This window comes from Rhipicephalus microplus, chromosome X (genome assembly GCF_043290135.1).
Source record: "Rhipicephalus microplus isolate Deutch F79 chromosome X, USDA_Rmic, whole genome shotgun sequence".
Taxonomy (NCBI): Eukaryota; Metazoa; Arthropoda; class Arachnida; order Ixodida; family Ixodidae; genus Rhipicephalus; species Rhipicephalus microplus.
Genome location: NC_134710.1, coordinates 215138389 through 215158057, shown reverse-complemented (window position 1 = coordinate 215158057; position 19669 = coordinate 215138389). Strand labels below are relative to the sequence as shown.

The 19669-nt window shown below is 41.9% G+C and overlaps 2 protein-coding genes across 2 annotated transcripts in view; one reads left to right on the top strand and one right to left on the bottom strand.

Moving 5' to 3' along the window:
* Positions 1-19669, top strand: part of ush (Zinc finger protein ush) — a 432792-nt gene that overhangs the window by 133897 nt on the left and 279226 nt on the right. The window lies entirely within an intron of this gene.
* On the bottom strand, positions 6625-12684 carry LOC119187356 (uncharacterized). The gene is made up of 6 exons (XM_037435519.2): positions 11957-12684; positions 11252-11415; positions 11011-11140; positions 9315-9458; positions 8553-8860; positions 6625-7009 (listed from the first exon to the last, which is right to left on the bottom strand). Exons 1-6 carry the CDS (start codon positions 12131-12133, stop codon positions 6625-6627), a joined length of 1308 nt encoding a protein of 435 aa, XP_037291416.2. The 5' UTR covers positions 12134-12684.

The following is a 19669-nucleotide window of genomic DNA, read 5'->3' as shown; positions in this document are numbered from 1 at the left end:
CTAGATTACATAAACGAAATGTAAGTATGTTAATGTGATTTTAGTTATGTTTACATTGTTTGACCTTAGATTGCCTCAATGTCAAAGTTTAATTGAAGTGCAAGTAAATAAGTTGATGGGTCCTTTGTATGTGGTCTGGAAAACACGCAAAACCAGATATAGCAAAGTATTTTAGTGTGGAAGTGTGTGAAATACCAAGTGATGTGCTTAGGAAAAACCACAGTTTAATCCTTGATTCTATTTCAGTGCAGAAAGAGGTGAAAATATATTTCATTTTTATTTATTTAGAGTTCCTGCAATGCCATAGTGGCATTACTGCAGGGGAGTTTACACACGAAATTCATATCTGTGAATAGTGACGCTTTAAACATTCTGGAAAATAAAACAACATATAATAATTACAGCATGCAATCGAAAAATATTTCAGTACAATGTTACATGTGGCTAACAGGTACTAAAAGTGAATAAGCATGCCATGATGTCACAACGATGAAAAAAAAAAGCGCTGTTGTCACTCAAGTTTACAATATCTTTGGGAAGTTTGTTCCACTCTCTACGTGTTTTTAAAAAGAAGTAGTTAGTAAAAGTTGTTGTTTTGAATGCGTATTCTCGTATTTTATGTGTGTGTTGGCATCTTGTGGAACGATATGTTGGTGCTACTGGGTATTCACCTCTAAAAAGGTTATAGTATATACTAGGCAGAAGTTTTAGTCGAAGTTTCCGTCTTCCAGATTGTAAAGTTTCCCAGCCTAATGTGGCCTTTATATCTGATATACTAACAAATAGCTAGTAATTTTTGCGGACGAAACGAGCTGCCTGGTTTTGAATTTTTCTATTGTTTCTGCAAGATACTTTTGAGCTGGGTCCCAGGTAACACAAGCATATTCAAGTATAAACCTTACATGCAGGTAGTAGAGAATTTCCTTTACCTTTTTTGTTGCACAGTGAAAGTTTCTGTGAATAAAATACAATGTTTTACTAGCCTTTAAGATCATGTGTTCTATGTGCCTGTTCCGATGAAATGATTCTGTTAAATAAATTCCTAAATATTTACATTCGGGTACTTCTTTAACTGGCTTTTCATCAATGTAAGGTTATAACGTTCACACTTGTTGCTGCCTGCAGGACATCTGGAAATTATGTTAGCCCTGCAAGCTTGCAGAGCACTTCAAGCGTTTCCTGCAGTCCGGGTGAACCAGTAAGGCCTGTAAGCCAGCTGCAGGCTGGCAGGCAACCACCGAGGCCTGACAGCCCTACTACCCGCATAGGTATGAATGTGCAGGAGCTTCTGCAGGACATGGTCCAGTTTGAAGACCAGTGTTTAGAACTGTCAGAAGCTTCTGCACATTCAGACGATGATGCTTTCAGGCCTCCAGGGGTTGTTTGCCCAAACACCCAAGAGAGGACTGCACCAGAGCCTGCTGTCGCCGATGGAAGTGCCGGGTCAACACCAACCCAGCGAAGAAGTCGCAAAAGAAAGAATGAAGAAGAGTTGGATAGAATTACTCAAAATGTGCAAGACTTGTGCGAGACATTGAAAAAAACTGAGTCAAGAAACGAACATGAATATTTTGGGCTGTGCCTTGCTAAATACTTTGAGAAGATGCCAGAAAAGCGACAGTTAGAGCTGAAAGGGAAGATCATGCAATTAGTAATGGAGTATGTGGACTAGTTTCTTTTTTATTTCAATGGCTGAAGTGATTTTTTTTTATTAAGGTACGGGGCCAAGTGCAAATTTCTTTTTAAAATGTCATTTTTTACATTTTCTGTCATGTTAACTGAATCACTCATTATTTTGCTGCATGAACTATCTCTTTAAACAGTTTTTTTGTTAAGATGCAAGGAAAAATGTTACACTACCCAACAGTTGCGAAGAAAAAACTGAAAGTGCCTGTTTTGTGTGCATCGTAAGATTAGCTTGATATGTGATATTTTGTTTACTCTTTAAAGAGGTTGTGAAAAGGTCACTTAACAACGACAATGCGGCACCATCAGTAGCCACATGCTCTAACTATATCATCAGCCTGAATGAGCCTGCATAGACGCTTTGACTATCTAGAAACGCAGAACTCTACGGCATCTGTGAGCGCGTGCAAGAGGCATCCCACAAGAATGCTGCTTAATATGACGTCAGCTACAGAGTTCAAGTTGGTGCCTATTGCTTATGGCAAAGGCGCTGATAGGTGTTTGAATTGCATGCACTCGCAAGTACCGAAGAGTTTTGCAATCCTCGATAGGCAAAGAACTACTTATGCTGACGTCGCCTAATTAGTGCGTGTGGATGTCGGTGGTTTCGCATTGTCGTTTTAGATCGAGCGTTTTATGACTCTTTTAGCCTTCATATTAAATGTGCAAATGTGTAATAATGCTTTGTTAGCATTGTCAACTTGACATTTTGAGTCATAAAAACCATACACTTCTCACCAGGTTAATGCACAGCATTGTGCATGCATTGTTCGCACTCAAGGACACATATGTCAGCCTGTTAACAATTAGATTTGCTCTCTCATTTAAATATTGTCTACAGAAAGAAAAAAAGCAAACAGCTGCTTGAGTGTTACTAGTTACAAATATGCAAGACTTAGCGCTCCTGATTGTGTAGGTGCCGCACCTGTTTAAAATGTTTTTGTTGATTTTCTTGAAACCTGTTTAATCACTGTGCTTTTAATATTCATTTGAAGAGATTTATTTTGGTTCATTGCACAGGGCAAAGCTTCTTTTCTGTGCCTGAAAAGATTAGAATTTGTAGAATGTGGAATTTGAGTGCACACTTATTTTTTGCTACTTCAGGGAGCGCTAACATTTTTTTTTCGTTAGTACACTTTGGTACACAAAATGCACACTTTAAATATTAATTTGACTTGCAAAAAATTTTACAAAAATAGGGCTTGTCTTTCAATGCTCTCATATGCCTATAAGAATCTGCTTTGTGACTCAGACTAATAATCTCCAAGTCTTGTCACTAAAAAAAAAAAAAAAACACCTCCGATACTTTGCTTTATACCTATAGGATCAGGGGAAGCGGGAGTGTTTGAAGGGGTCATAACACCCAATTTTCGAACATGTTCTGTCGGTTAATCGTTTCGCATTCACAAATTAGCTGGCAGAATGGTAGCGAATTTGCATGAACACTTACTTTGTAATTGAGTGTTTCATAAATACACAAGTGGCTGGACAGTGGGGCAGCACTCGTGAGGAATTATGTAACAAGCAGCTAACTTTTCGAGCATCTGCATTCCTGCGAGCAGTTCTTCGTCAACTGTATGTGAAACCTGTTATTTTAGCCTTGTTTCATTCGGCACTGAAATTAGAATACTTGCTGCAGCTGAAACTTTGGTATAACAGAACGGCTACACTCCTTAATGTGCATTGTCACGTTCGTCATGGCAAAAGGCTAGTCGCTGGGGGTGGGCAAGGTTTTCTTTTATTGTAATATTTTAAGGTTTGCTTTTTATAACCAGTCTGGGAATAATATACCTTTTACTCTTAGTGTTCACTGAAAGTGAAGTTTTTGAGTGATTGTGACATGGCCCCTTTATTTAGTCATGAAATATGTGATTTAGTCATTAATCTTGTGACTTATTTTTATATTTATTTGTGTATTGTAAATATTATCAGGGTTGCACAGAATGAATTTGGGGAATATACGTCATTTTGATGATGTTTGTCCTTTATAATAAAAGTTAGTTCAGTAATAATTACCAAGGTATGCTTTGTTCACATGGTCATTCGTGAATTATATGCTTGTATTGTGATGAGCTACATACAGTATGACACAAAGCATTTATGCCACAATGCGCCTGCATTTCATTGCTAATGCGGCTTCACTCATGCAAAATGTTTGCAACACGTAAGTTACTAACGTAAATGAAAAGTACAGTTGCTTTTGCTGCATACCTTAAGGGGTACCGACACCATATTTCTAAGGCGAGTTTAGTCTGACTAACTAATCTCCTGTATACACAGACGACTCTGAGAAAGTATAACACTCGGCAAATTCTGATAAGGTATTTCATTTCAACATTAAAATCAAATTTCTCGCAGGGCACCTTACAACATCGACACTAAGTTGACCTCGGGACTTGAGTACTAATTTTGGTGACTTCACGCTGCATTCTGGCTAGTTGTGATGATATCTGGTACTGGAACTTCTGAGATGGCTGCTTGGTTCGTGGAAATGTGACCATATCTTGTACTAGCACGTAACGAAAAGGTCATACTTTGTTGCAACGACAGGGGACACTAGGAGTTTAAACTAGCTTTCAGAACACTATAATTAGTTTTTCAGGGCACACTTGCGCATTGCGGTACATTTTCTAGGCTTCTGAGTGCTTGGCCTTTCCTTGGTTGTAAAAAAAACAAAGTGAAAATTTTTTGTCAATACCCTTTCAAAAGGACAATTACAAGTTCTCTGTAAATGTAAAGGCTTAGCCATTTCCATATGTATGAGCCAGATTTATTTGCACGCCATAGATATTGTACTGATGAAGTGCATTTATTTATGAGACGAGAATAAATATATTTGTTCGAACCCATCGATCCCAGACATTGTCCAAGTTGGGTTTTAAAAGACAAATATTGAAACCTAAATGTTTGTCGATTATTAGACATATGTATTAGTCTTAATATAATTTAATTTGGGTTTAAAGTAAGCTGGAGTTAAAACCGGTGTTAAATTTCTCATCAAAGCAATTAAAGGTTATAAACGATTCAGCTATGTCTTGCCTTAAGTTGGCCCTCACGAGCACAGGTTATGGTCTTTTAGATATAGGTTATCCACTTGATACAGTGACTGCAGTCACTGAGCATTTGAAGAAGTCGGTAATGTCAAACCCGAGCATGGTTGCAGAAGGCAACAGGAATAAACTTATTGTTGGGATACTGTACATTCATTGTGCACGGTATCTCAAGGGCCTAAGAAAGTAGGCAGTTGACACAGCGTTAACATTGTTTTTATGGTTGCCAATAAGCTGGGTTACATTTGTGTCGCAGCGCAGAGGAATGAGAGAGTTAAACACAACAAGCTGACCCAGAAGGCAACAGGAATAAACTTATTGTTGGGATACTGTACATTCATTGTGCACGGTATCTCAAGAGCCTAAGGAAGTAGGAAGTTGACACAGCGTTAACATTGTTTTTATGGTTTCCAATAAGCTGAGTTACATTTGTGTCGCAGCGCAGAGGAATGAGAGAGTTAAACACAACAAGCTGACCCAGAAGGCAACAGGAATAAACTTATTGTTGGGATACTGTACATTCATCGTGCACGGTATCTCAAGAGCCTAAGAAAGTAGGAAGTTGACACAGCGTTAACATTGTTTTTATGGTTTCCAATAAGCTGAGTTACATTTGTGTCGCAGCGCAGAGGAATGAGAGAGTTAAACACAAGAAGCTGACCGATATTTGTTTCATCAATCACACCAACAAATTCATTGATTGCCGTACAAATGTAGCTGACAGGGATCCTTTTTTTTATTCTTCTGAGTGTACAATATGGTGGATCGATTGAGCAACAGCCGATGCACTGTTTCATGACACACAGCGGCGCTGCTATGTCTTGTAGAAAGATGCTTATGTACTGCGGTAGCCACGGCTTTCTATGCAGTCAAAGTATTCAATGGCAGTTAAAGTATTCAATGAATATTTTATGGTCCCAGTGATCGTATAACTTGTCACTGCCCCCCCCCCCCCCCCTGTAACATTGAGCATCCACTTGGTAGCTTGTGTGCTCTGTCCGATTGAAGTTCGTAGCACTCGCTAAACATACGGTTTTGCAAAGGCACAAGACCATTGCAGAGTCACTGAAAATGTTACATTGCCCCTGTTTGTGTCAAAATGACACCGCTTTAATTCACAACATGTGGACTTAGTAAAATAAAAATTTATTTTTCACAGAAGAATAATTTACAAGAACACATTCAAATTTGAGGAGAATAGAAGGTATGACAAGATGAGCCAGGGAGCACAGAAAACAAGAAAAGTGAAAAGCTGATTTGCGTGAGGAGTCAAATAATAGGTAGGCAAAGTCACTCATGAGAGAACCCTCACGTTGGCATCAAGCCGCGAGTCTGAGCCAAAGTAAGTGAAGTATTTTGGCAAGTCTGCGTGAGTGAAATTGAGAAAAATTGAGAAATCGAGTTTGAGTTCCACAGAGAAAAAAGTTTGGTACCTTTTCTGTACCTTTTCTCTGCAACAGCAAAAGGAATGTAACCATATTTGCTTACTTGTTGTAGCTCACGCATACAAAGTTTTATAAAAATCAATTCAGTACATTTTGAGAAAAGGTAGGTTGAAGTTGAAAAACTTACAGAAAACGCACTTTGAGAAAAACTAATTTTTACATCCACATACTGCTTACGCCAGAGGTTGCGTGGCACACTACGGTGCGGAATTTAAACCACGTGGAGTGGCTTCTCAACGTCGGGCTTCAACAGCTTCGTTCCTCAGAGTACAGTGAATTTTTTGGTGTCAAGATGCAAATTCAATTTTTTGCTGGGTTCACCCTACCATACCCCCTTAAGAGCAGCTGTCACACTGAAGAATGGGCAAGCAGTGCCATGCTAGAAAGGAGAGTGATGACGCAGCTGTGCGTCCTTGCCCGAACAGGCAGTGAAGAACAAGTGTCTAGGAGGGCTGCTTCTTTGTCAGTCCTGGTAGATTCCACTGCCAAGGAACCTGGCCAGCCGTGCTAGAAAAGTAGCTGGCGAACAACCTTCTTGCAGCACCTGCATCACCATCGTAGTTTCGTGCCTGTGTTGGAGCCATGGCAAAGAAACTGTTGTCTGGCACATGTTGCACACCATGCCGCCAGCGCCCTCCAACAACGTTTCCGAAACTGTCTTCTCTGTCCAAGAATTGATGGGCATGTGGGTTGTACACAGTAAGGAAGTTGTGGAGGACACAGGCGGCCTTCACCACGAAGTCCACATGGCTGGGCTGCAGGTTTATGGTGCGAAGCAGTATCCTCCACCTGGCAGCAGTGATACCGAAGGCATTTTCTGCACAGCGTCTGCAGACGAAAAAGAAAAATGTTGCAACAGCGAATGAAGACGCGACACACCATGGTGCCTTCAAGGCAATGGAAAGTGCTTGCAAAATAAAAGTAGTGGTGTGGTAATGCCGAGTAGTTGTGACAGATGAGCCATTTGTCACAATGTGATGAAAGACTATTTCCCATTTAGTGCAATACTTTCTCCATCTTTTACAGCCCACTGTCAGAAAACAGTGCGAAAATGGGATGATGGAATGAACAATCCAAGTTCCGAGTTCCTTCGCCGTCGCCATCTTTGTTCACTGTTTCCTTGTAGTACGATGTACCAGCTGTCCCTTCATTACACTATTCTGTTACAGGCTGCTGCACTTGAGTATTGTACTGTAATAGTATATAGAGACAGCAAGTGTTCAACCAAATTTATTTTCATTAACCCGTTGTCGGCACAATCACATATGACTGAGAAAGATGGAACACCAGACGAGGGCTTATTACTGTCAACGGCAGTAGCACTATGAACTTTGGCTTGTGTACTCAGTGTTAGCAAAAGGCACTCTTTGTCCATTTCTGCATCTTTTATTTTTTCAAATGTTAACTACTGAACTTTGCTTGTATCACCACTACAACCTTGAAGTTTTTAACCGATGCTGGGCTGATTATTTTGAACCTTGTGAAATAATAGTAGTACGACAGATGCTCTACAATGGCTGGAATAGAAGCTGGAGTGAATAGAATAATACAGAAGGAGTTTCCAAATGCACCTCTTTTCCACTGTCTAAGCCACAAATTTGATCATGTGATCAGCGATTACAATTTTTCCGTGAAATGTGAAACATTGCGGAGGTCATCACATGTACAGTAACACTTTTTCATGATGTGCGCTCAGACTGCCCAACCTACTGCATGGTAATATGAGGTGATCTGCAAAATGCAAGTTGATTAAGATCTTTGCTCAGCAATGTCTGGCCGTAGTCAAAGCATTCGAGGAGCTTTCATCAATAGAATCAACCTCAAATGCTGTAACTACACAAGTATTTATGATGAGTGTGAACAGCATAAGTCATGTATGAAATGCAGCAATGACTTTATCACAAGTCTCATCATATAATTTTCTCACTGAAACACATGGTGTGTGCACCTACTATACAAAGACTAACTGCAGGTAGATGTATCCAACATATTGTGCTACTTGCTGGTGACCATTTAGCACAAGTCAACCCTGCACAGAGAGCTTTTTTCGTGAAGTGATCGTAACGCTTTATTTTTGACGGACACAATCTTCTCAGCACTAAGATAATGCAGAGTATCTCCTAAAACTTGGCTACTACTGCCCTGTTTGAAAGCTTAATTTCATGTGCGCAGTTTTAACAGAAAATAGTGCCTATTTTGTGGTAACTCGGTGCACCAGCACTCCTTCCCACAGCAGAAAAGTTCTGCAAATGCCCTTGGTTGACTAAGATCCACAGGTTAAGCTATCGTGTTCAATCGCACGTGATGGGCCTTTTTGCGAATGAAGGCTATGAAGACATGAGGTTAACGAATGAGAGAAACAATCCAATACCTTGCTCGGCTGAGCCTGTAGTTGAAAATCCTCATAGTGTCATTGAGGCATTTTGCGGGGTAAGGCCTCATGAAGTCCTTACGAAGCTGGAATGCCTCGTCTCCCACAAAGGCATAAGGCACACATGTGGAAGTGCCTGGTAGGGTGCCAACTGCTGGAATGTCAAGGCGGCCTTTAGAGAGGTCACAGCCAAAGGATGATTCCTTGAATATTCCCCCATCGCTTTGGCGGCCTTCTGCACCGACGTCCACAAGCACATATTTGCAATCGCTGTCCACCACAGCCATCAGCACTATGGAAAATGTGCCCTGAAACAATAAACACGACAAAAAATCCAGGTCATGACCTATCTGTACAGCCACAGTGAATAACAGCAGTACAATAATTACTATCTATGTTAAGGTTTCACGTATCTTCAAAAGTGTGGCATATATAACAACTATTTGCTTAAACGGAGGCAGTCAGTCTGGTGATTTACTGCACTAAAATTGTACAGTACACCAAGTTACTAAAGACGCAACACCACTTGTGTATGCTTCACACCATGTGTCCACTCTGGCTTTGTGAGCCCTGTAATTTTACTGCTGTTTAGAATCATCCAAAAACTAACTAGACCAATATCTAATTTTGCCAATCTGATGATTCCAGTTTTCTGATCTGCTCTTCTATGTTCATGTTGCACTTATCAGCTACAGTATTTGTGCAAGCATAAATGAAAAATTTAGTTGAGAATGCACAGGGAGAATCCAGGTGAGCTTTTACCTTATAGTTGAAGAATTTGCTGCCAGATTTTGGTGGACATACAATAGCAACATGCTTCCCGTCAACGGCACCCAAGCAGTTCGGGAACTGCCACCGTGAATGAAATCCTTTGGCAATACAGTGCCAGTCTGCTTTGGTAGGTGTCTGGAAGTACAAACAAAAAATGTCGTACTTTAACAAGAAAGAACCTATAATGCAACAAAACAAATATGCAGAGAGCACATTATTAGAAGCAGTGATTTTCAAAACGGGGTTCAGCAGAATCCGTTCGAATAAAAGCCACGTACTTTACACTGCTGTCATGCGACTCTCGCCACTTTTCTTTCTCTCACTACAAGAGTCCGTCATTAAATAGAGGCAGTCGATCTGCTGATTTACTGCACTAAAGTTGTACAGTACACCAAATTACAAAAGATGCATGAAGTTAGGAAAGACGCAACAGCACTCGTGTGCTTCACACCATGTGAACCTTGTAATTTTACTGCAGTTTAGAATCGTCCAGAAATAAACTAGACTAATACCTCATTTTGCCCATCTGATGATTTCATTTTTCTGATCTCCTTTTCTATGTACATGTTGCACTTATCAGCTACAGTATTTGTGTAAGCATAGATGAAAAATTTAGCTGAGGATGCACAGAGAGAATCCAGGTGAGTCCACTAAGCTCCCCAACAATTCATGGCTGAGAAAAAATAACTTAAACATTGTGCTGGGCTAGTTAGAATATGGAACTGTGATGAATTTGCAGTGCTTATGCAAAAAAAGAGAAAAACACAGACACAGAAGAAAGAAAAATATTGAATTATGCTGTAAAATAAGTTCACTTTACAGACGTCTTGTAACAACGTTTAAAACGCACGACTAGTACACCTACACATTTCATCATCATTACATCCTGGCGGATCACAGAGCAAGGAGAGCTTGCTGGTATCCTGAGGCGGAAATGTTGTAGGCCCGTGTGCTCAGATTTGGGTGCACGTTAAAGAACCCCAGGTGGTCTAAATTTCCGGAGCCCTCCACTACGGCGTCTCTCATAATCATATAGTGGTTTTGGGACGTTAAACTCCACATATCAATCAATCAATCATTGCTGGTATCCTGGTAGGAATTTAGAGAAAAAGTGGGCCTGGGCTTATCACATTGTGAGAAGGTGTGTTAGATTGCGAAAAAAGGATACAAAGAGTTGGGAAGTGCAGCCAAGTATTACAAAAGGTTAGGTGCAGTGAGTGGTATGAGTGTACCTGCAGGTTTTTTTAACACATGCAAGATATTAGAAGTAACAAATAAACAAAAGAGTGGCCTACTCTTTGGGCAGAAGAGTCGTGTTTCAAGAAACCAGCAGTGTTTCAAGAAACCAGCAGGGTGGCAGTGAGCATTTATTCTGGATGCATAAGTTTGCAATGCATATTGTGGTCTATCATGCGTTCCCTGCTTGTATTGGGAAACAATTCATTGCTGTCTATCCACCGTGATGGCTCAAATCTATGCGTATACCTCAACGCAACAAAATTCTCTTTACATCACTAGTTGCCGTCAGTCAAGCTTTGGTGAACATGTATTGCAGCAATCAAAAAATATGTGCCATCTCCACTCTGATTACGAGTTCTCACTTCAATTTAAGGCTGAACCTATCCATGCTGCTTCCAGGCTTACCTACCAGGTAACCAACATCAAAGTGGAATTGCGAACCGCTTACCTTCATGACATGATCTTTTAGCCTTTCCCAGATTGCTTCGCACGTTTCATGAATGCACAAGCGGGCAGTTTCGATTCCCACTCGATACGCCAGAGCAACAGAGGGGATATCTTGCCCTGATGCAAGGTAACTGAAACAATAAACATGAAACAATGAAAAAATAAAGTGATTCAAAGCTATCTTTTTTGGCACTTACATTCAGTTAATGCTATGTGGCATGTTTTACCTCAATATCACTAACCTCAAGGTTATTGCAAGCCGTTCACCAGGTTCGAGAGTTTCCCTCGACACGTGGATTTTTGTCAGGTCCAGAGCAACGAATCTGAGCAGCACATCAAAAAGTGCTGGCGTCATTCGATAGAACTTAAAAAAAAATCCATGATCGCCTTCGCGCATCCGTTTCATCTGTTGAAAACAAAAGCAGATTACAGTGATTGAACAGATTCTTACAGAGAAAAAAAAATGAACGGGAACCAGCAATGTACCTCTCTTAACGCCGAATCCCTGATCGAACATTCAAGCACATGTGAAATTTCAGATATAATACAGTATTCCTTCGGTGGAATTTTCTCTGCAGCTTTCATTTTATAGCTGAATATGCCCTACGAGTAAATGCATAGAAGTTTGCTGGGGCATACATGCAACATTTCCCAATTGGCTGTGCACTCACTTGCTACTAAAACAAAACGCTTCAAGAGGTCATGGGGTTTGAATACAACATACGTATTATAAGTGCTCTATTGTCAAAGGCGTGGCCATCACTCGCTTGGTTTATTTCTTTTCCTTGCATGTTTATTGGTATATCGTATTATTGGCTTTATTTATTTTGCTTTCATTTTTATGTCGTAGGTGTCATTGCTGTTTATTTCAGTCAGGAGTGATCGAACAGCACGACGTCACGTTAAAATGAGACTGAACGAGGTCAAGAAAGAGCTGAAGAACTTACCGCAGTGTGGTAGAGGCCTTCTTGCTTACGCGCCAAGAAAACAGGGCGAATCCACCAACGGCGAGGCTGCCGCTGCTCGCGTACTTGCTTCCTCTTTTTTATGAGCAGCATGAGGAGCACGAGTGCCGAAGTGAAAACTGTTGTATTCCTGCGGGAAACTGCCGACACCGCAGGCATGGTTGCGAGAAACGCACGAGGAAAGCTTCGTGAAACAAACACACGTCCACCCGTCAACAGGAGCACACACGGAGAAAGAACAGAAATTGGCGCGAAGAGCTGATGTTGATGTGGATGACACGCGAATACAGTCGACACTATTGGCTTGATTTCTAATGAACAGTCTAAATCGTGTGCTGTTGTACAGAATGCCGACGAACGCTGAGTTGGCAAAAGAAATTGAGTGTTTACGCACTGAGGTCGCGGCGATGCGTGACAGCCTTAGTATGTTCAACGAGCTTGTCGAGAGTGTTAAGAAGCAGAATTCCGACCTCGCTACTGAAAACAAGGCTTTGAAAGATGAAAATAAGCAACTGACACGAATGGTTTCTGAACTTGAACAGTACTCCCGACTAAATAATGTAGAAATAAAAGGCGTCCCTGCAACAAAAGGTGAAAGCTGTCTGGCAGTTGTTCAGTCCATGGGTAATGCTGTAGGGTGCAAGATTGCACCTGAGGATCTTGATACTGTGCATCGTGTGCCAGCCAAAAAAGATACGAACATTATCGCGCGCTTCTGCTCCCGAGAAAAAAAGACTGAGTTCTTGAAAAAAGTACGCAAGGCCCGCTTGACGACTGCGGCCCTTGGGTTTTCCCAAAACAATCAGAAGCCCTTATATGCAAATGATCATCTCACACAAGAAAGGAAACGGCTGTTCGCACAGGCACTTGAACTGAAAAAAGCTAAAGGCTGGAAACATCTCTGGACTGATCACTGCATGATTAAGGCCAGAAAGACGGACGACAGCCGCGTCTACCGTATCTCTAGTGCGGGTGACCTTGCTGTGTTGGCCTAGCCTACCAGTATTGCTATTTACTGCTTCGTATTTTAAAACCTACGCAACAATGTTTTCTTGTCAAGCTCTGAAAAAACATTTCAGTGATAAAAACCCAAAACTATCACTGATACATTTGAATATTCGCAGCCTACGTAAAAACCACAACAGTCTCATTGCATTTCTTTCTTTAATTAATCACAATTTCTCATTTATTTGTTTGTCTGAGACGTGGTTGTCGCCGGACGACAGAAACTTGTATGCGCTATCAGGATACAATGCAGAGTACTGCTATCGTGCTACACAACGGGGCGGTGGATCCGCCGTTTTTATTAAATCGTCATTGTCATACAAACGCCGCAATGACCTTGCGTTTTCTAATATGTTCTGTGAATCTGTATGGATAGAATTTGACAAGAGTGTTTTCTCAGTCGATGGCCGGAACACAGTATTAGGGTGCATTTATCGTTCGCCAGCATCTTCACAGTCTGAGTTCTGTTTACAGTTCGATAAGTTGTTGCACACTATTACGAACGAAAACAAAAATATCATCATCTGCGGAGACATCAACGTCAACATTATCGACCCTACTAATCAGTCATGTTCTGATTATCTCGGGTGTTTACATGGCTACGGTTTTGAATCTTTAATAACCACTCCCACCAGATGTGACATAGCAGGATCTAGTACGTTAATTGACCACATATTAACCAATTTTGCTACAGACAATACAGAAGGAGTCATTGAGCACAGCATAACGGATCATTACCCTATATTCCTGACTTTGGGCACAGAAAATTACAAGTGTAAGGAAAACAAAGATAGGATATCTTTTAATTCTCAAAAATTCGTATCTATGGTACAATCAATTGACTGGACCGTCGTAATAAGTGAATCCTGCGCTGAAAAGGCTTATCAGCTATTTTTGACTACAGTTACACAATGCATTAACGAATGCACGACGGTACACATCACAGCTCGTCATTTCAGTAATCCCAGAAAACCTTGGGTTACAAGGGCGCTACTTCGTTGTATCTTGAAGAAAAACCAACTTCACAAAAGAGTGTCTTGTGAGCCATTTAACTCGGAACTTAAAATTCGTTTCAAGAAATATTCCAACACGCTTGCAGCCGCACTTAAATGTGCAAACCGAGAATACTTTCAGAAAAAAATTTTGGATAATGGCAATGATACGAGGCGCAACTGGCAGGTCATAAACGAATTCTTAAATAATAAATGTCGTGAGCAGATAACGAAAATTAGAACTGAAGCAGAAACATACAGCCATCCAACTGATATCGCCAATGCGTTCAGTGAGTATTTTAGCAGTACCTGTGAATCTCTGAGAAATCCCCCATTACCAACATTACCTCGCCAGCCTTATTCTTTCTTCTTGCGACCAACGAGTGCAGAGGAAGTTCTTCGTGTTATAACTTCGCTCAGGTCCACGGGACCTGGTCTTGACTCTGTTCATCCATCCCACATCAAGTTAGTCTCTAGTGAGCTATCTCCTGTCATTGCAGATTTTGTTAACAAGATGTTTAAAGCAGGCATATTTCCCGATTCCCTAAAAGTTGGTAGAATAACACCTGTTCACAAAAAAAGGTGATCGTGAACTTCTGAGTAATTATAGGCCCATTTGTATTCTTCCATTTTTCAGCAAAATAATCGAGCGTCTTATGCATACAAGATTAATATCCTACCTGACAAAGTTTAATCTGTTGACATCTAAACAGTACGGCTTTCGGCCTGGCTATTCCACTGAGCTTGCGCTTCTAACCCTCACCGATAAAATAAAAGGGGCAATCGACCAAGGCTTCGTAGTTGGTGGCGTATTCATAGATTTAACGAAAGCTTTTGACACAATTAATCACAAAATTCTTATACATAAACTTGAATCGTATGGCATAACTGGCCCTGCACTTCAATTTATATCTAGTTATCTCTGCAATCGCACTCAAGTTGTTCAGATTGACGGTAAAGTTTCAGCAGCTAAGAAAGTAAATCAAGGTGTTCCTCAGGGCTCGATCCTTGGCCCGCTGCTCTTTTTGCTATTTATTAATGATCTACCTAATGTTTTGACCGCTACAGATTGTATCTTATATGCAGATGACACGACCATTTTTACTTATGCTAACAATGTCGATGAGCTACAACGAAACATTAACGTGGATCTACATAATATAAGTTCCTGGTGTCGAATGAACATGTTAAGAATTAATCCATCAAAAACCGTTTTTATAGTTTTTCATTCCTTCCCGACTGTACTTTCAAAATCTATATCTGTGCGTCTGGACGATAATTTAATTCCCATGTCCGACAGTACAACGTTTCTCGGTGTAGTTCTTGACCGGCATATGAAATTCAATCTTCATGCGCAATCACTCATTCGCAAGATAACCTTTGGAATACGCGCCATAATCAAAACTCGTTCATATTTTCAGCCACACATAATCCACTCCCTTTATCACGCACATATTCACAGCCATTTATCTTATTGCATATCAGCCTGGGGTAACACATATTTGACCCACCTCAACCAACTACAACGCCTACAGAATCAAGCACTTCGACTCATGACTTTCAGCCATTTCTTAACCAATGCAACGCCACTTTATCAGAATTTAAATATACATCCTCTTTATCACCTCTTTCAGCTGAAGTTATCAGTTGTGATGTATAGGCTTTTTCGCGGTAATGTGCATATAGATGGCATTGTCTTGGAAGGCCTTGTAAATAATAATATTACTAGGTTTTCTGAGCTTGATAACCGCCTTCTGCCTAAAGTTCGCACAAACTACGGCAAGTTCACTACCACATTTACGGGAATCAAGCTGTGGAATTCCCTTCCTTACGTAATAAAATCATCAACCACAGAACATGCATTCAAAAACCAAGTAAAGAAATATTTTTTGCAACAGTTGTCTTCATCTTAGCAACTGCTTTTTAATGTATCGATAACAATTGCTACATGTTATATTGTCCTTACGTTTTGTATTATAACTTGCGCTTGTTTGTTCTTCAGAGTTTTCTTTTTTGCCTTGCTAAACATATATGTATTTTCTACTTTCGTTTTTTCGCACTGTGCTTTTTTTTTTTCTTACTGAAGATACCGTAACAACTGAATGTTGTATATTTTGTTTCTTCTCCCGTTAACATCATGTATGGGAGCCCCCCTGACAGTTTCCAACTTTGGGGCTCCTTGTGTGTATTACCAATCCTGTACGCACTTTTCTGTAAACTGACATCGTTGTTGAATAAACTTGAAACTTGAAATAATTAAGAAAAGTGTCGAATCAAATATAAAATATACTATTTTGATTTAAAAAAGCTCCTCCATGGCTTGAATAAGAGTAACAAATGTTTGAAAAGTCAATATTTTCAGGCAATGCTTTGGCAGTTTCACATCAAAAGCTCTAGCAACACTGCGCGTCAGCTAGGCGCGACGCGAGCAGGCGCGAGTGCCGACGCGTACCAGTGGTTGCGCGCCCTTTTCCTCCATAGGCGCGACTAGACGCTTTTGACGCGTAGGCGCAGGCGTACGCGTGCCAGTGGTTGGCACTTTACGCGGTCGCCGCCGTCACCGTCGAGCAAAACAACAGGTGTGCGCGTCCGTCACGCACAGGCGCGGAGGCAGTTAGCTCGCGCTGCGCCGCGCGCACCGTACCATGGCCTCCGAGATTGCGGGCGCGCGGCGGGTTAATCTCAGAGGCCATGACCGCACGCTCACTCCCCCAGCCGTTCCCGCCACCCAGCGCTGCAAACGGTCTCCTCACCGTACCGCCTTCACGAAAGCCAGCAGCGAGATCACGCGCGTAGACGTTTGCGTCCCGTTTCTAAGGAGCTTCGCTCATCGGTCGTATTCGTGCATGAAACAACTGCTAGTTTTTTTGTGTTGTGTTTTGGGGACCACTATATTAGCCCTATGTATATATCCGAAATCGTGGTTAACTGACGTTTAGTGTTAGTCAAATCAAGTTTTATTATTTCATAATAAGATGTACAAAAAAACAATATACAGAAGGAGGTCCCGTATTGTGCACTAAAATGGGACCTCCTATGAAATGTAAACACAAGTATTTGGTTAGCAACAACACTGCAAAACTAAGAAAATACAAGGTTTAAAAAATGAATTACAGATACATATAAATGACGATGCTCTCATCAAATAAATGCAGTCAGAAATATAATTTATAAAATATGTTTATATACTTCTATATAAATAGCATGACAAAAAAAAAAACGAGAGACTGAAAACGGAAGTGGACGCGAGGACGTTCTTGTGCGCGAGCAAAGGGCTACATTCACAAAAATGTTGCTTTCTGTGTGTATTCATGGTCTACTTGTGCTATAGAAGTCTTAATGGGGCAACTGCCGGTGCCAAGAAATAAGGATGTCATGTCATTGGGTGACACCATTCGCATGCAGGGACCGCAACGAACTCGATTCGCTCAGCCGCTATTTCTTTTTTTCTGTTTTTCGTCCTGCAGTGTACTCGATCCGTAGGTGATGACACTGATGAGTGATGACGTGGGCGTAGCGATGCTGAGACTTCGAAAGAAGCGAGTGTGGAATTGCTGTTCACACTAGTCACAAGGTTACGAGTAATACCTTTGTGAATTCGGGTCAGTTTTAGAGTATAAGTTGAGCAGTTATTGCGGGCAAACAATGTGGTTGACTGTCGGTATTTGTATCCACATACCGTTTATCGTAAGAATACAGTTAGTTGGAAGTCTGATGGTACATCATTCTGTTTTCCTTCATTTTTGTTCCTATATTGCAGCGCGCTAATATACCTACAAGTATACATATACTGTACACTTGAAAGAGCGGACAGTTGCATTTCTCCCACGATAGAGCGGTTTCAATGACTCATGTTCTGTGGTATGCTGCGGCCTTCGTGTCGCTCCTGACACACCAGGAAGTGCGTGGATTCGTTTAGGCCACGACCTCTGGTGAAATGCAGTGAACAGGAGCCAAGAAGGAACTTCGCGTAGTGCGGCGCGTGACGGAATTTGCGATGTCGCAAGCGCGCTCATTTTGGGGAGTACTCGCGCCGCTGAGCTGTGGAGCTGCATGGCGTGAACGTGTTCGCTCGAGCCGAGGCCGCATAGGCGGTGCTGGGGAGTTTTTCCCGCCAATTACGCTTTGGCGAATCGCACCGCTCTGCGAAATTTGTCAGAAATCGCGCAACCTGCTTTGGATAGTGGACGCTGGCGCATTTCGTCCACTCCCGAGCCGCGGATCAGGCGCTGCGTCGCAATTAGTCGACGCTACGTCGCTATCGCCCCGAGGAACGGGGCGGGCTGGACCTGGTGGCGTATCGCCGCGATAATCTTCGCCGCACCTGTATCGAGCAGCCATCGGGTGGGGCCGGCGAAGGAAGGCCCCACCCGATGTTGGCTATGTTGACGTGTAGCCCTAGCTTTGAGAACCTCATCAAAACATATGGGGTATCTTAACTGTGGCGGTGTAACTCATTTGCGAAATGTCATCGTCGTTGCGGCAGCCTACGTCACGCGTGCACATTTTAATTAAATTTGTACTAATGCAAGTACAGACCCAAATCAGCAAGAAGCTCTAGAGTACAATATGCAAATGGGTGGTGTAAAATTACGTGGCCATGAATCGTTACGATAAATCCTCTCATAACAAATGTGACGGAGAAGTTATCCGTGCAAATGACCAGAGCAACCTCGGCGACACTTTCATCCTCAACACGCTTGCGATGATGCTTCAACAACATGCTGTGGACAATACGGTTACGTACTTGTAAGGTCCGCGGCCGAATTCGTACGCTCAAGCCGACGCCGCGAAATGCGCACGACTGGGCAAGTTTCCCGCGTGACGTTTTTCTGTGAATTCACACAGACGCGAGAATCTATAGTGAAGCACACCAGAGTCAGAACAGCCCTCTACGACACACTTGTGTGAGGTGTGTCATCGCAGCCGCATATAGTCATAAAAAGCATAGACTAAGTCATTCTTTCGTTCGCTGTTATTTTAATTAACCGTACCCACGCAGAAAGAAACACATGCTTGATCGTTGGCTCGATGACCGAGTGACACCTTTAGTTCACGCCAGTATGGCGATATCATTTAGACGTGTCGAAGACTTTTGCAGTTATATCAACAATGGCAACCGTCAAAAATGTTTCGCATATGGCAATGCTATCCAGAACGTTAACTTGCTTTGAGGTAAACGTGCTCGATACGGATTAAAAAAAAGCGTAATTCCATAACTCATTCCAACGTTGTAGACCTAATCGTTTTTTATGGGTAAGCCGCTCCAAAACATAACCGGGGAAGCAGTGTCGAAGGCAAGTTTTCGCGTTTCGCAGCTGCGGCTGATCGGCGACGGTTTTCGTCAAAAGAAAACTGAAAAAAAATATATAAAAAGACTTGGCCCATCTTTCTTGCAAGAAAGATTCCTCGGTACAACACCCTATCTTCTTTGCACGGCCACAAACAGCACACGCACCAGCGAAAACACTGCAGAAACTGCGGTAGGCGCTGCCGCTTTTGCCTACCAAGCGAAACTACAGTAGCGAAACCAAACGCCCGACAACAGCGCCACCGCATGTTCGTGACGTGTTTCCGGTGGAATTTGTCTATAGGCGCCCTCCTGAAAGCGACCTGTCGAATATCGCCGCCAATCTCATCAGGCCGAGGAGAGTATATACCCACATCTGCTGTGACGCCTTCGCGCCGTGATCCGGGA

Bases quoted from the DNA above. Each gene is read 5' to 3' on its own strand.
- LOC119187356 (XM_037435519.2), bottom strand. From the start codon at position 12,133: ATGCCTGCGGTGTCGGCAGTTTCCCGCAGGAATACAACAGTTTTCACT. The intron at 9,459-11,010 runs GTAAGCGGTTCG...TTGTACTTCCAG, and splicing joins TAAAAGATCATGTCATGAAG to ACACCTACCAAAGCAGACTG. The intron at 8,861-9,314 runs GTAAAAGCTCAC...TTATTGTTTCAG, and splicing joins GCAAATTCTTCAACTATAAG to GGCACATTTTCCATAGTGCT.